Source organism: Cucumis sativus, chromosome 3 (assembly GCF_000004075.3).
Source record: "Cucumis sativus cultivar 9930 chromosome 3, Cucumber_9930_V3, whole genome shotgun sequence".
In the NCBI taxonomy this organism is placed as follows: Eukaryota; Viridiplantae; Streptophyta; class Magnoliopsida; order Cucurbitales; family Cucurbitaceae; genus Cucumis; species Cucumis sativus.
The window spans coordinates 2449477-2468062 of NC_026657.2; the positions used below are offsets into that span (position 1 = coordinate 2449477).

Below are 18586 nucleotides of genomic sequence, written 5' to 3' on the forward strand. Positions count from 1 at the left end.
ATAAGGAAAGGAAACAAAAAAATATGAATGAAAAATGGTAGAGGAGTGGCGACCCCATAAAAAATAATAATAAGTAAAAAAAAAAACCGTAATAGTAATAAAATAAAATATAATAGTAATAATAAAATAATAATAGTAATAACGATATTTTTCTCTCTATATTTTAGAGAAAATAAAACAAAGATTAGGAGTTGAGATTTACAAAAATAATAATAATAATAATGAAATACGAATAAACAAAAAAACGAAATAATTTTTTTTAAATGATAATAAAAGAAAGAAAAAAGTAGTAAAAAAATATTAAAATTTTCCTCCATTTTCCTTTCTTTTTCTTCATCTTTTAGAAAGAGAAGAAAATAAAAATATTTATTCAAATCTCTTCAAGAGAAGAAAAGAAAAATATTTATTCAAATCTCATAGAAATTTTAAATCCCTACCAAAAACAACCTCCAACTAAGTTTAGTTCAACAATGAGATTTGATTTGCTTAAAGTTTAAAAAAAGTAGAGGCAATAAAATAATGAAAAAAAAACTCACCTTTCGCACAATTTTTTTTCGCAGAGATTCGCTTTAAATAAACAATTTATAAGCACTCTCTCTAAAAAAACCTTTTTTTTTCTCTAAGAAACTTTCTCTCCAATAATTTTTGTAAGAAATTTTCATCTCCAATAGTACAAATGTGATATTAAAATATTTTTTAAAAAATAAATTGATTTATTTTTGTTTCCTAAAATGAAATATTATAAGATAATATGTTATTACTAATTTTTTATCTTTTAAACATAAATAAGTTTAACCATTGTTACTAATTGTATTATTATTTTTTAAAAAATATGTGGCTACACTTACTATTAAAATCTGTATATTTATCGGATAAAAAAAAACTTTATTTTTATTTGAGTCTCTCTTTTGCATATTTATGGAAGAACTTCAACTTTCCACCGTAGAGAATAGATTTTCTAATTCTAACTAAACAGTTTCTGCAATCCTAATATAAACTTTCTAAACTACTCTATCATAATAATTCTAAGTTTGAGAACTCAACTGAACCAATCTTTCAGCATGTTTTGTCCTCACTCACATGCATTCTAGGAATATTCTTATGAGATCACCCAACATAGAATTGCTCAAAGCTAAGCAAGTTTAACTTTAGAGATCTTATGATCAAACCACCGAAAAGGAATGTGCACCTTGTTGGTTTAGATATTAATTTTTAATTCTTTTAAGTCTTTCTTAATATTAATTACTTCCATGTCCTTAGGATACCTCTCGTTCATGATACCGGTTCACTCATGTCTTCCTTCTAATCTCGAGTGTTACATCAACGCTTCAAACACATCTTCTAATAATTTTTTCAAGGTGCATTTTAATTAAATTTATCAAAATAAGATTGTCTTAATGATAATTGATATGAGTTGCTCTCTCCATGTTTGAAGGTTTGATTCCATATCTCACAATTATTTTACACCAAAAAATGTTGTGTTTTGAAGTTACAAAATAATTTGTTACAACTTAACCTTAAAACTTTTAAAAACTAAATTGTACTGTTTCAAGGAGATAATGGTCTATAGTGCCTCTAACCCGCTAAACCCACAAAGGCGACCATATCCATGCATCCAAAAAGGAAAGGAATGTTTTGTAGGCCATATCGATAAAGTCGAGGATGCCTCTTGTTAAACATAACGAAAGAGGTAAAGAAGTCTCAAGCCAATTACTAAACGATGAGACCTACCTAGCTCGAGCTCTCGCCCAATAACACTATAAAGCCCTAACATTAGCCTCTAGATTGGAATTAGTATATAAATGGAATAATACTCCTACCTTCAAGAATATGCAATTATTGTAGATGCTTAATTTGACACCACTTAGGTTAAATACGTACTAACTTAAGAATCATTGCCTAACTAGAATCATAGCCTAACTAAAATCATGCATCAACAAAAACCTAATGTTTACTTTTTAATATGTTCATGCTCCAAAGATGGTTAATAAAACATATACATTCAATAAATTATAAATTATATATATGGTACAATAATTGGTGAAAAGCCACGTTATAGTTTTTTTTTTCAATTTTTAAATAGTAAATTTGTGCATTTCAGTAAACTTAATTTTATCAAAATTTTGATTTGATTGAAATTAGGAAGTTTATCGATGATAAACATCCTGTATTATTTTTTTCAATTGATGTTGAAATGAAAGAAAGCTTATATAATTATCTATTATATATGAAATATGAAAGGACAAGTTTGGTCAATAATCCATCTTATGTTATATTCTCAATTAATGGTAGATTTTTTTGCTCTTATCCACATATCTATTTTTTTAATTATTCTTGATCTACCCTTTCTTTTGAAGTTCATTATATACCTCAAAAATTATAAAAAGGCCAATTTTTTTTTATATAAAAAAAGTCATATTCAACTTTTAAATTTTAGCTTTACATTTCTTATTTCATTCAACAACTAAACCATGGTTCAGTTGTTCAATTAAATTAATGAAAAAACAAAGTACCAAAAGGATAATATGTGGAAGAATCTTCAAGGGACTCCAATATCAAGAACAATTTATATAATAACTAAGTTGAAAGTTAAATATTTGTAGTATTTAGAAGTGGCGAAAGCAAAGCAAAGGAAATGGAACTTATATAATTTCTCTAACCTATTATGCCACTAAGTCAAATTCAACCTCTCTATACTAAATTTGGCAATTGTTTGCAATCACCATTTCCAATGGTAAAACACAACGGATTTCATGTCTAACCAAACATCAAATCTTGATATTTGGCCCCAAGGTTATTCATTAAGTTCAAAAGTCAAGTAAAAACTCATGGAATTTTGCCAAAGTTAGTCAAATTCAACACGGAATCACCATAAAACACACAAAACTTGAAAATAAAAATTATAAAAAAAACACTACATATACAGTATTCAATGATCGATCGTGTCACAACACTTGCCTCTATCTTCAAACATCGAACATTGCAATAATATTCTTTAAGTATTAATATTTGTAGCACCCTAATTTTAGAAGAGAATATGAATGAACCGAGAACACATCTGAATGAGAGAGATGAAAGTATGGTTGAAAAAACTTAAAAGAATTAGAAAACTAATACCTATATATACCAACAAGGTGCACTTTCGGTGACTCGATCATAAAAACTCTAAAGATAAGTGCACTTAGCTTGAACCAATTCTATGTTGGGTGACCTCCTGAAAAATTTCTTAAGATGTATGTGAGTGACGATAAAGCATCTTAAAAGGATTTGTGTTGATTTGTGAGAAAGACTTTCACTCTAATAAGCTTAAATCGTAAGGAAGTGATGAGATATGATTTCTAAATTCACGTAAGGCGTTACACTATTTCTCTTCAATTTTTTTCTTCCTTCCAAGCTTCAATCACTCAAATAAGCTTCTAATGGCTCTAATTCAAACCTGGTTAACCCTTTATAATGCTCCAAAATACACATCTTATGCTAGATTTCTTACAAATAAACCATTTAAACACACAAAACATTTTTAACAAGCACAATTTATATTGGGACTAAGGATAGCTCTTTTATGGAGCTATTAGTTCGTCAACCAACATCTACTAAATCACTTAAAACTCAATCAATAAAGTATTACTATAAAATTCAATATTCAGTAAGAATCAAGCAATATATTTCCTAAAATTAACTCAATCACAAATTAACACAAGGTATATAAAAGAAAATCCTTAAACTAAAAAAAAAAAGCCTTGTAGTTTTAAATACGTAAAATCTCTGATTGACTAAAGAAAACATATAAATGAAAGTAAATTCAGTATTATATCATTGTGATTAACACGCCATTTCTTTTTTAGGTGAAATCGATATTAATTAGGGAGAAAAATATATTGTAGGAATTTGAATTCAAGATCCCTACAAACATTTACTCTAATATAATATTAAATCATTCGTCGATTAAAAAACTAAAAAATATTAGTAAAAGTAAATTTAATATCCTGTCATTATAAATGTACATGCATTAGAAAGTGTGAAGGAGATGGTGAATTTAAAAGAAAAAAAGTGAATGAATTATTATTCACTCAAAATTTGAATCCTATGAACTACCGACTAAAGTTTTCGCTCCTATCTTTACCAAATTTAAAAGGAAGTTTTGTAGGGAAATGAAAAGAAATGCATGGCAAAGATGACCCAATAAATGAACCAATAACACTCTTCTAGCAATACTCAAAGGAATAATGTTGACTTCATATAGCTTAATCCTAGGTCGATTAAGCTTCACCCTGCTAACAACAATTCATTCACCAATTACTAAAAGAAAAACAAAATAATTTATAAATGAGTTAACAAAAATGAATTCAGTTAAAGTTTCGACTCAAAGCTAAACAACATAATCTTTTGGAAAGATAATAAAGATTTCAAACTAGAAAATATTAACATAATGGTTGAGTTTTTTTTTACTTGAACGATGAACTCTTTTGTAATGCTAGCTTTTTAGATACTTTACGTTTATATATTTTTGTTTTTAAGAAAAGACATTGATTTGAAAATTTGACCAAGAAAAGAATTGATTGAAGTGCATCTTCTAGCATGTCATGAAAAAGCTCCATATGGCTTATAAGTTTGGTTATCTAACAATATACACACACATATATATCATATATATATACAAATTTTTTTTTTGAAAAAAAAAGGTATAAATTACCAAATTCAACGCATAGAATAATATTAAAATTGATGAGTTGGCTTCATACAGTCCATCATACCCTAATCCTGTCCTTTAGGGATAAATGATTGAAATGATAATTGAGAAATGAAGAAAAATTCTATTTTTACACTAAAATTAAAAAAGAACATTTAGTGGTGTTTCTAAGACCATATTTCTAACTTCACATGGTTTACGAATATTTTTTCCTATCCTTTTATGCTTCTACTTTTCCGAGGACAGGAGGCCTAATTGTTTCAATCACTTCACTCAAAAAATTTATAACAATTATAATAATAATAAATTTTAAGTAAAGTTTTTTTAAAAGAATATTTTTAAATATAATAAAATAAACCAAAATAAATATTCCATCATAGTCTATTATAACTAAACCGTAATATTTTTCTATATTTTTAGTAGTTTTATCATTTAAATTTTGTTTTATTTTAACCTTAAACTTTGAGAGGTTGTTGTTTTAGTCGTTTAACTTTTAAAAAGTTCTTATTTGAGTCCATTCAATTGATTTCGATTTTGTTAATCTTAATTTAAATTTAAGGGCTATTGTATTTTTTAGGGTATATGATGTGTTGAGGAAGATGTATGTGAAGTAAAATGTCAACAAAATCAAGTGCTTCTACAAAAATAAAATTGCTTTGCCACCATTTTTTTGAATTTGAAATTTTAGATTTTTTACAATAACTTAACTTGATTAGTTAGTAACTTAATCATCTATAAATACAAGTCATGCACATGTGAACATTTTGTTAAATAGTTATTTACAAACACCAAAATAATATATATAAATATATATGCTCAAATTTCATAAACTAAAATAGGAATCAAACCTAATAATAAACCATGACATCTTGAAAAAAAAAAAAGAAAACAAATTCCTACGGCATATTTAAACCCAAACCGGTGCACGTTAGGTTAAAGACACTCGGAGGAGATTGATCACATCTTCCGTTCATGCTCTACTACTCGAAAAATTTGGGAAAAATTAAAGAACCTATTTGTTGGAAGAATCAAGCATCAAAACATCTCTTCCCTTTGTGATGAACTTTGCTCCATAAACCAAAAAATAGAATTGCCATCATGAAATCATCAAATTCGACATGGCCATTTGATCAGTTTTTTGGTCAACTTGCCTGAAAAAAATAACCGTAAAAAATAACCGTATCTTCAAAGACAATAAAAGAATCCATTGTAGATCTTTGGAAAGACATTTGCAAGCTCACAAGTCTCTGAACTAGCAAATTCACTCTCTTTGTCAACTATAGTGCTCGCACCATCACTTTAAATCTAAATACGCTTTTGTATAATTTTTCTCTTTGGGGCTTAACTCTCTAGCCCCTTTTTGATCTCCTCCTCTTGCTTCATTGTATTTATTTTCATATTATTAGTGAAGCGGGATGATAAAGGTATTAAGAAGGTGTCTACTTAGTAGAGATGTTTGTATATGTACCTATTCACTCAAGTTATCTCTTTAATTTTTATTGCTTTGGTTCTTATACATTTTGTTATCTAAATTTAGTTATTGAATTTTCAATAAAAAGGTTAAATTGTTTTGAAGTTAATTTCTTATCTAAATAATAATAATAATTTCATGCAAGAAATGGCCCAATAATGTAATCATATTTTCAAATTTTATAAAGAGAATGTTAATATGGGTAATGTACTTTTCGTATTAGTTTGGTGGTTCTTATTTTTCAACTTTGTTTAGTTTTAGTTGGTAGTTTAGTTACTTTAATTTTAATAAATCTTAAATTTAGGCCATCAATTAGTATATTATTTGTTTTTTTATTAAAAAAATTTATCCATTAACACTTTTACTATAAATTTATAAAACATACCTTACTGAATTTTCGAAAACATGAAAATTATTATTGTTTATTTAACAAATTTCAACTAATAAATTTACTTTGAAATATTACATTTATATTTATTTAAAATATAAGAACTAAAATTGAAATACTAGAATTATAAGAACTAAAATTGAACACTTTAAAAAAGATAAATACCAAAATGATAACTTTTAGATAATATATGTTTTATGATAAAACTTGAAAAATTGCATTAGATGAGAAAAAAAATTAGAAAAAGACAGTTCAAAGTACGCTTTTTTATATTGTTTATATTGCAAATATGACAAATAATTAGATATATGAGACGACTATCAGAGTAGCCCTCTGATTTTAAATTTGTTACTTTTGCAATATATAAAATATAATAACATGAGTTTTATTATCATAAACTTTTTTGCTATTTTTGCAAACGTCCCTTAAATCTTTTCTAAGAAAATCTTAGCACCAAATTAAATTGAATTAATTAAGACTTAATAAAAAAAAAGTAAAGAGACTAAAATGAAAATCAATCCCTTAGTAATACGGTAACTAAGTAACCAATGTTCAAAATAATAAAAGTAAATAATAAATGAACTCACTAAGAAAACGTTTGGGACATGAAGCGAGTTATTATAGTACGTAAATTATTGTAGTTTGAGGGTTATTATAGTTCATGTTTAAATGTAGATTATTATAGTTTGGGTTATTATAATTTATGTTTGTAAAAGTGAGGAACAGTAAAATAGAGGAGTGGAGACGAGTGACGTATAGAAGAGATGTGGCGAGGAATAGTGAAGGAATAGAGTGTGGAATAGAAGAAATAGGAGAAAAAAAAGAAGTAAAATAGTCATAATCCCAAGATTATGATAATTATCTGGACAAATGGCCTCAAATATTTGACAATCATTTTCCACCCTATAAAAAACCCCCTTTCCTCTCTTCATTGATTGCCTAAACCACACACATCTTCCATCTCTCTCTCTCATCACTTATTTGCATACACAAAGTTAAAAATACCATTTTTCTTCTTTGGTTTCAAAAGCCATGAATTCCTCTACTCACTCACAGACCAAAGCTATTCTCCCAGATGCTTGGGACTACAAAGGCCGCCCTGCTGACCGCTCAAAAACCGGTCGCTGGACCGCAGCTGCCATGATTCTCGGTCTCAACTTAAACACACCCTTCCTCTTTTCATTCATATCAGATGTCTCGAAAAGTCGGGTTGGAAAATAAAGCTTTTTTCTTTCTTTCCTTTTTTTTTTTTTCAGGAGGTGAGGCTGTAGAGAGGCTTACAACACTTGGAATTGCTGTGAATTTGGTGACATATATGACAGGAACTATGCATTTGGGGAATGCAGTTTCTGCTAATATTGTCACTAATTTTCTTGGCACTTCCTTTATGCTTTGTCTTCTTGGTGGTTTCATTGCTGATACATTTCTTGGCAGGTTCTAATTTTAAAAAAAATAAATTAAAACTTTTTAGATTTTCTTCTTTTAAGATTGTCTTTATTTTTGTCTCACTTTGAATATTCCTATTCATTTTTTTAGGTACCTCACAATTGCCATCTTTGCAGCCATCCAAGCAACTGTAATTTTTTTTTTTCAATTATATGTATATAAAAGTTTTGCATTATTTAGGGGTGTGGTTTGAAAATTGGATAAAAGATATATCAACTTTTTTTTTTCTATAGGGTGTTACAATCTTAACCATTTCTACCATAATTCCTTCCCTCCGCCCGCCGAGATGCACAGTAGAGTCGTCATCACATTGCGCTCCCGCCACCGACTTTCAACTGACGATCCTCTACATCGCTCTTTACACGACCGCTCTCGGCACTGGTGGATTGAAATCCAGTGTCTCTGGTTTCGGTTCCGATCAGTTTGATGAGTCAGATAAAGAGGAGAGAGCCCAAATGACTGCCTTCTTCAACTGGTTCTTCTTCTTTATTAGTATTGGATCGCTCGCTGCCGTGACAGTTCTCGTCTACATTCAAGACAATTTAGGGCGACAATGGGGGTACGGTATTTGTGCTTGTGCCATTGTAGCTGGATTAGTTGTATTTGTCTCCGGAACAAAAAAATATCGATTCAAGAAGTTGGTCGGTAGCCCGTTGACACAGATTGCTACGGTTATTGTCGCTGCTTGGAGGAAACGACATATGGATTTGCCAACTGATTCGTCGTTTTTGTTGGACATTGATGACTTTGAAGATGAAAGGAAAAACGGGAAGATGAAGAAACAAAAGCTTCCTCGTTCTAAACAGTTCAGGTTAGTTCTTTGAGTTCCTTATTTGCCAATCTCTTCAATTAATATACACCATAAACGTAAATAAGCTGAAATTACTAAGTCTACAAGGGCAATGGTTAATTATACATAGAATTAATAATAACAACCTAATGTTTTAAAGAAAATGCCACCTAACCCTTTAAAAAATTAATGTAAATGACAAAAAGGTTAATATTGATAAAATTTCACATTTCATTCGTGATAAACACGTCTATCAATGTCTATGGATATGATCAGTGTTTTTTATTGATAGATCTGAAATTTTGTTGTACATTTTTTCAATATTTTAGTTCATTTTGCTTTATTTGAAAATATCTTTAACATTATTTTTTATTTGATAACTAGTTTGACCTATTCAACTCAATACCAAATTTTTTTCTCGAACCTTAATAAACTATTTATAACTTTATAAGCAATATTGACATAGAATAAAATCTTCACCCTTCACATCTATGAACATGTTTGTTTTGTTTTTCTTTTCCAAAGGACCACATGGACTATTCTTAATAGTTCTATCAATAATAAGAGAGATATCATTTATTCCAACTTAAAAATTCAAGATTCTTGTTCTTTTTTTCTATTATTTTTTCTTAATTTTCAATAGATGTTAGGTTTTGATTCATAAGATTAGGCCATATAAAAAATGAGGGCAATTATATAAAAGAGTTTGTATAAGGAAAAGAAACAAAAGGGCTTATCTCTTTAGATATGTTTGGTGGAGAATAGTTGTAATAATAATAATAATAGGCTTTGAAAATTATTTTGAAAGTTGTTATTGAAATTATACGATCAAACTTCAAAGTGATTTATTCAAAAGTCATTTTCTTCTTGGAGAAACCATCCTCATGCTTTTTGTCTGCCCTGAAAATGGTAACAGTGAACCAAACCCCCTTCTTTTGTTTTGTCTTTTCTTAAATCTTAATTTCTTTCAAAGAAAATTGTTCAAAATATTTATAAATACATCAAAATGTTATAATATATCTAAAATAAATCGCAATATATTGTTATTTGTTTACCACGTTTTCCTATATTTGTTAATCCAAATATTATTAGTTGCAACTTTATTAAAGGTCTTTTTTTATCATCTTGTAAATATTTCATTTTTAAAAATGAAGTTTTCAAATATTTTATTTTATTATCCTAGATGTTTTATAATTTCAAAATTTTGAGTCAAATTTATTTTATTTTTTTAAAATATAAAAACTATATTTTGAATTTTTTTATTATAAATAGAGGTGGAGAGATTTAAACTTAATACATACATATTAGTCCTCAACAAGAACAAATATCAGTTATCTAAACTTTTGTTTGCCTTATTAAGTAAAGGTAGACAAATCAAGTCAAACATAAATTGTAAAAAGAAAAATAGCTAATTATCAAATATGGTGTTGTTAGGATTCCTGTCTTTAATAAATAAATAAATAAATAATCATTAATGAAAGAGTAGAATGTGCCAAATTGTAAGACTAAAGTAAAGATTTTTAATCCTTTTTTGAAAAGTAGAAATCATATTTTAAATTAAGAAATTTCATTTTCTATTTTTTCCTTTCCTAGCTAGAAAACTTTTGAGAGTATTTATAGAAGAATTACTTTTAAAAAAATAATAATAAGAGTTAGGGTGTAAAATATATATTTGAAGAAAATACCCTACAAAATATCCATCAATAATTGAAAGATATTTTATCATGTCACATTCATTTAATTAATTAATTACTCCAATAATAATACTTTAAGTGATGTTTAAATTGTACTCATCCCAAAATTAAAAAAGTGATTGTAGTTTTAAAAAAATTGCATTTTTGCACAACGGTTGCAATGATTCTTAGCAAAGAATCAATAGCCATTAATAGAATATGAAAATGATTTCACACCAAAATATTTTAAGGAATTTGATGTCCATATTGAATTTAAGGAAAAAAATTATACTAAAAGACAAACTTACGTGAAAAGATTTACAAACATAGTAAAATTTTATATCGAAGCTATCAGTATCTATCATTCATATAAAATAATTTATATAAGAAAAAACTCAATTGTAGTTATGTAGTATTGTCTGTTTTGATCATATATTTTCTTCTTTTATTTTCTTTAAGTAAAATTAGTGTTAAAGAAATTTGAATGTCCTCAACGTAATATTAATGATAGTTGAGTTAAGTTTTTGTGGTCATCTCTCACTCTTCTTTGTTTTTAACACATTTTTTACTCTTTTCTAGGAGTGAATTGATTGTGTGGCTAGGGTTGAGTATCCTTGTTGATAAAATGCATGCATTTACCTCACTTGATTTTGATATTTTCATTTATTACTACAATAATACTTTTATTCTTTTAAATAAAGTATTAAATTCTCTAATTTACCTCAAGTTTAATTTAAGAAAATGAAAAGTGCGAGGCTTGAGTTTAACCCTTAAACTAAAATTTAAAACATTTTAATTAAGAAAAAAAATATTTTGCTTTTATAATTCTTTTTCAAATTTTGAATGATTACATATTATTTTATATAGCCCTAAACTTCTCTACTCCTATAATAATTCAATGGAGAGTCTGAGACAAAGTTTAATGAAAAAGTTTTCTAACAATTCAAACTTCTCTTGTGTCAACTTTTCCTTTCACCTTTTTTTAATGAAAAGAAAACAAAACTTAAGTAAAATCTTATTTGATATACCATAATAGACTTAGACAAACATCTATCATTTTAGTACTCAATGATAAATTTGTTAAATGTATAAATAAGTTAAAAGGAAATTTTTTAAATATAATAAATATGAAAATTAGAGATTTTAGAAATTTTGTAATATATTTTGTAATATTTAAAATAATTTTGTTGTTTAATTGAGAGCATTATAAGAAAAAAATGAAAAACATAAAGAGATAGATCTAAAGTGCAATAATTTGATAGAAAAAATAAAAAAGGGTCACGAGAAATAACAATTAATGTTGGGGACAGGTTGTCTTCCCAAATTAAAATGAATTATTTGTCGTCTCTCTTTGCTTACAAAATCCCACTTTTGACCTTCCCCACTTAACCCCTTCTTCATTTTTCAACCTTTTCTTCCACATTCTTTTAATTGCATCTTCTAACACACACACTCTCTCTCTTTTGTATTCTTTCCTAAAAGATTTATTTCTTCAATTGTAAGGGTATATTAATTGGATAAGTAGTAAAAAATATTATGATAATAGAGTATATGTCTCTTACATTTTTTAATTTTCAAAAATAGTAAATTTAAAAGTAGATTATCGTCAAATTACTCTCTAATTATTTGTTAAATTTACAATATGCAAAAAAGATGTATTATAAACTATTTTTTTCTAATTTTTTTTTGTCATATAATGCAATTTTCTTATTCATTTCATCCTTTGAGTTTTAAAATATGCACTTTTTTGTATCTTACAAAAAAAACAGATTTTAGAAAGCCTATAACGTTAATTTTCCATTTATACTCTTAGTCCTACATACAATTTTGTTGGTTTGTGTCTCCCTTCTTTGGGAGCTTTTAAAAAAATTTGTTGCTTTTTTTTTTAAATTTTTATTTAGATTTTAAAAAGATGTAATTTTAAATGACAACACTAATTATAACAAAATCTCATAATCTATATTGAGAATTTTTTTTATATTTTTAAATACTTTTGTTCATTTTGTTATATTTAAAAACCATTCTTTTTTAAAAAATAAATTATAAAAAACAATCGTGAGTGAACTTAATTCAACTAACCCTAACCAAGTATGAGTTGCTCTTATAATTTTAAAAAACTAAGTATTTATTAAATTTTAAGCATCACGAAGTAATTATTAGAATGAGTTGCCCATCTTTTGTTACATATTAAATTATTATTATTTACTTAAGTTAATTAATTAATTTTTTTTTTATTCCCATTGATTGAGAATATTCCTTTCATGTCCCATATTTATAATTAGAACTTGTTTTCATCAAACTACACAATTTCCAAGATTTCAAAGTAGAACTAATTTAATTATTGCTTTACATTTGCTACACTTTTCTTTAGAAAAGTAAATTTAATTTTATTGTGGGGAACGTACTTTTTGTTCCATGAATAAAAATAAAGTTTAGTTGGATTCTTTAGACCCTTGATAGTGTGAATCATCAAACATTTTTTACTACAAAAGATTCTAATTAATTAAGATTCAATTGGTGGGGTATCTCTAATATTTTATTTATATTATATTATTATTTTTAATCTCACTAAGATGTCTACTTTTTAAAAATAGATCTTTAGTTGAACACTTTGCATAAAATCAATTTGATTCTAAAAGTAAAATGGTATCTTTTTCTGTAATATTGCATATTGTTTAATTATTTTGACACAGGTTTTAGAACAGTTTAGTTGCATCTAATCTCATACGTTCTTTCTTTGGTATATAATAAAGAAAATTAAAGAACAATTGGGTAGATCTTTTTTCTTAAAAAAAAAAAAAAATTGTTAAATGATGATATGAAATTTTGAATCCTGATGAAAAATAACTTCAAACCAAGGAATTGATTTTTTCATTTTCTATTTCTTTTTGTTTCATCTTTTTTACAGATTTTTGGACAAAGCAGCCATAAGAGAGCCAGAAAAAGGGGCTGACATTGCATTAATGAATAAATGGAACATATCAACCCTAACTGATGTTGAAGAGGTAAAAATGGTAATAAGAATGCTTCCCATTTGGGCCACAAACATAATGTTTTGGACAGTCTATGCCCAAATGACCACCTTCTCTGTCTCACAAGCCACCACCATGGATCGCCACATCGGAAAATCGTTTGAAATTCCTGCTGCCTCCCTCACTGTTTTTTTCGTAGGAAGCATTCTCTTAACCGTTCCTATATATGATCGACTCATCGTCCCCATTGCTCGAAAGATTCTAAAAAACCCTCAAGGCCTTACCCCATTACAACGAATTGGTGTCGGTTTAGTTCTGTCGATCTTCGCAATGGTAGCCGCAGCCCTAGCCGAGCTAAAGCGACTAAGAGTTGCGACTTCGCATCATATGGTTAATGAGACAACCGAGCTACCCTTGAGTGTCTTTTGGTTGATACCACAATTCTTTTTGGTAGGGTCAGGTGAGGCATTTACATATATAGGGCAACTTGATTTCTTCTTAAGGGAGTGCCCCAAAGGGATGAAAACAATGAGCACAGGGCTATTTCTAAGCACATTATCATTAGGGTTTTTTTTTAGCTCTTTTTTGGTGACAATTGTGCACAAAATAACTGGAAATAAGCCATGGTTGGCTGATAATCTCAACCAAGGGAAGCTTTACGATTTCTATTGGCTTTTGGCAATTTTGAGTGCTTTGAATTTTGGGATTTATTTGGTTTGTGCAAAATGGTATGTGTACAAAGACAAGAGGCTGGCTGAAGAGGGAATTGAATTGGAGGAATCAGAAATGGTTTGCCATGCTTAAAGGGAAAGTGCTTCTCATCTGATCTACTTTTTGCCTTTTCGGCATATTAAAGTTTGTAATCTCTTGCATAGAATATGAAAAATGAATAGAGAAAGAAAAAGGGAAATTTGAACGTTTGGGAGTGGTTGACTATAATTGTCAATCAATCAATGATATTATTATGATGAATCAATGAATACCAAGAAATAATTAGTACTACACAATGATTGAATTTTATAAAGTATGTCCCATAATTCATTTGCATTAGTTTTTTTAGTAAATTTCTTTTTTTAGATAATTTTTTGTCGACATCAAATCGTGCATCTTTTAACCTAAATCGTTGAATATGGTTCTTTGTAAAAAATAATTTGTCTGATTGAAATGATTGAAAACCATTCTTAATTTGATTATTGGAGAATTGGTCTTGGTTGTTTGACTGATTTAATTTGAATAATGAAATAATAATATAGTAGTCCAACTACTTCTCTTTACTTGCTATAATGCAATAAATTAAAATTAGTATTCTAATATCATATTTTTCTTCTATGAAATAAAGATTGTTGCAAATTGAACTAAATATCATTTTTTTTATTTATAAAAATAAATCTATTTACGTTAAATTTAAACTAGACTTTAAAGGCGTAAAGCTACAAGTTTTATAATATCACACATTGGAACTTAGGAATAAGAGGAAGTTTACAAATAGACAATTTTGACTTGTTTTATATAGGAAGGATCCGTGTTTCGATAGTTTATTGATACAAATATTTTATGGAGGAAGGTGCACAGCAATAGAAGAGATTCAATGAACTTTGGTTATTTGAATTTGAGCTCTAAAGTTAGTATTGGCAACATTTGTGATTCTTTGGTCACTACCACTAAAGCACTTGACACTATTATATATATTGCGAGTCACATCTCTCGAAACTTGTTCTTAATTTACTGTCTAATTAAAAAAGCACTAGCTTGCATGTTGGTAGTGTGAATCAAAATTTCAATCAAGCATGTGTGATCATACTTTCTTATTTTAAGATGTCACAACCCTCCATATTGCATTAATGTCCACTTATATACACTTGTTGTGGATACATCAAATACAACTTTTTATTTGATTTCTTAACTCATGGATCAAAATTATTCTTAAAAAAAAAAAAGGAAAAAAAAGGTCTACCTCGACAACACACCCCTAAAAAAATATTGTGGTTGCATGATTAAGTCTCCAATAATTTTGACATTTTACTCACAGATGGTTTAGCTTCTAAAGGACCACACCTTACTACCTATCTCAATCCTTTGAATCACATTTTCAACAAGATGACCAAACTTCATTATAGAGAGTCGAGGCTTGTTGGCCATATGTTCACTACAAAATTAAGACCACTCCCTTCGGTAACCAAAGTTGAATGCACTTTTAAAATGTGAAAAGAATGCTCCCTTTAGTAGCTAAAGTCGGATGTGACACATTTACTATAGTGTCCTAATAGTCTCAATCACGATTGTATCTTGAAATTTGGTGTCATTCCCACATTTTCCTTTGTCACATTCTAATCATCTTAATTGTTTGTGTCTTCATTCATAATCATTTATAATACCTATTTTTTTAGACACATGCTAGGTAGTACATGAACCCCATGGTTTGATACCCATTGTTTTCTATCGACACTACCGATTGAAAAATATTGAACTCTTATGTGTTGTTCTCTTTGGTGGTCATTGATGGCTTCCCTCAACACTTTCACGACTATTTTGAAGATTTAGTTATTCAAACTTCAGAAGAAAAAATATAACATTCTTCTTGTCCATTATGCATATTAGATCTAGGAGATTCATAATCAGTTTATCCTTCACCCTCAGAAGTTGTATTTTGAAGAACAAACTTTTGCAAGTTTATATAATCGATCTTTTAATCCATTATACCTCGATGTGTTTGACACTTTAATTTTGTTCGAGTGACCTCCCAAATAGCATTCTTTCTTGGTAACTTGTGAAAGGGCCATATCGAATTTATAGTTAAGATCCCATCTATGATTTTGTATATTGAGTTGACTAAAATCTTTAAAATCATCAAATATATATTTTGTTAAGCACCCATAAATATGAAGGCACAAAAATTTATTAGTGAAAATGATATAAGTTATGCTTGTAAGCTTTTCATTGGAATGATATTTCAAATCCACATGAATCTTGTTCTTGTTCTCATATTTTGGATTAAAAATACAATTATATATTTTATTGAAATGATAAAAGTGGATCACTATAAAATCAAATATCTACCCCTAAAGTTTGCAAAATATTTATTAAATACTCTCTCCTCAATTGTTCCAACTACCTCAATAATTTTGAAAGGGGCCTCAATATATATCCTACCAATAATTTATGAGTGAATAATTAGATTTTATATATTATAGGATGAACATTGAAATCTATGTATCTCCTTGTTCCTATCAATTATTCCACAAACCTCCATAAATGTAACCCTTCAATTAGTAAGGAAAAGGTAGTATTAGAGATGTTAATTATGATGAAGTTTCTATTAAGAATTCATTTACTTAGCCAAAACAAACATAGTTACACTTACATATTATATGTGTTAGCAAACCAAAAGTTATATATGGCTAATATCCTCATTCTTATATACTAATAAATAAACAATCTATGAATCTATTTTTATCCTTTGTCGGTGACAATATCATATTTTATCTTACCAATATCATAAAGTGTTTGATCTTAAAAGAACAATTATCAAATTATTTAGTACAAGTAAACAATAGTGAGCAATAGAAATGCACCTATTTTTATGCATCTACTCTTTTGGTATGTACAAAAACAGAAAATATTTCAAGAAAAGAAGTATAAAGAATTTGGTACATAGATTCAATTACGTAGAATTTGGTACATAGAATTTGGTACCAATACACAAGTATTTTCTTTTCTTCTCAACTTTGGTTGAGAAAAATTGTTTAATATATGTTATAGCAATAACGTAGAAGGCCAAGTTTTTTTTAGATTTTATAATAATTGTAGTCTTTAGGGTGTTATAATAATTTTATTTCATGTACTATCAAATTTAAAATTACTAACAATTTAGAGTGTATTTGGTAATTATTCATTATCTATTTTGACTTTAAATTTTTTTAAAATGGATATGTATTGGTAACTAATTCAAATTAAGAAAGTTGCTTCTTAAATTAGTAGGAAAACTCAAAATCAAAAAAAGAAAAAAAAAAACTTTTTTAAATCAGTTGGTTTTTGTTTTTAATAAAGAAAAATTTAGAAACAAGACTTAAAAATAAAAAAAATAAAAAATGAAATGATTACTAAATGAAGTCTTAATTTTTCTAAAAAAAATATTTTAAAGGTATAACCTAGTTGAGTTCGTGTTTGAAAAATGTCCTAATCTTAATTATTGTATTTTTATGAAAAAAAAATTAACATTAATACTCCTCTCAATAAAGTTTCTAATTTTATACCATTTAATTATATTAAAAAATAAAGAAATTTTTTTAAAAAATATTATCAAATATGATTTTGCAATGAATATGATATATCTTGTAATTACTATTTATAGGTAATTACTAGTTATTAATGTGTATTATTATATTATTTGATTTATATGTTTCATTTTAAAGATTTATTGCTTAAATATATTTCTCAGTTCATTTTAGCTATATTTATTTTGCATGTTTCTTTTTGTTTTTTTTCCAACAGGACATTCATCTTTTTTTTTAAGACACATTTTCGTTTGAGATCTTCTCGACAAAGAAAATCGCGAATAAAATAGTGTATTTAAAAAAGTTACAAGGTTAGAAAAGATTACTGTGAATATACCACATTATATATTTGAAAATATAATATAAAAAACTAAGTACATATGAAAATATTACAGAAAAAACCACATTATATATAAAAATATTCATCGCATATGATCATAATACATTGGTGAACACATTATATATTGAAAAAAGATACAATATGAGAAATTATGTAACTATAAAAGGTTAGGGTGAATATACCAAATTATATATTCCAAAAATATATAAGAAAATATTGAAAAGAAAGAAAAGAAACATAGTATATACGAAAAAATGGATTGCACATCATGATGCAAAACTAAATTCAATATATCCCTGGAAATGTATCTTATAAAAAGAAAAAGAGAAATGGCTTCTTGAACAAAAAAAAAAAAAAGAAAGAGAAACTGTGAATAATAAATATAACTAAAATAAAATGAAAATTATATTTAACCAACAAAAATCCAAAAGTGGAGGATAAATACCATTATAAATCAATAATATAATACTGCACGTAAAATTGGAAAAAAGAATAAATTATTCTATATTCCTATAAAAGTTCATGAGTTATTTTCACAAAAG

The 18586-nt window shown here is 27.2% G+C and overlaps 1 protein-coding gene across 1 annotated transcript; it reads left to right on the forward strand.

The window, feature by feature from the left end:
• Positions 1-7581: 7581 nt before the first annotated feature.
• LOC101213948 (nitrate transporter 1.1-like) lies at positions 7582-14234 on the forward strand. Its single transcript, NM_001288600.1, is given in 5 exon segments — positions 7582-7699; positions 7806-7983; positions 8086-8125; positions 8229-8806; positions 13367-14234. Coding segments are annotated over 5 exon segments (1782 nt in total).
• The last annotated feature ends 4352 nt before the right edge of the window (positions 14235-18586 follow it).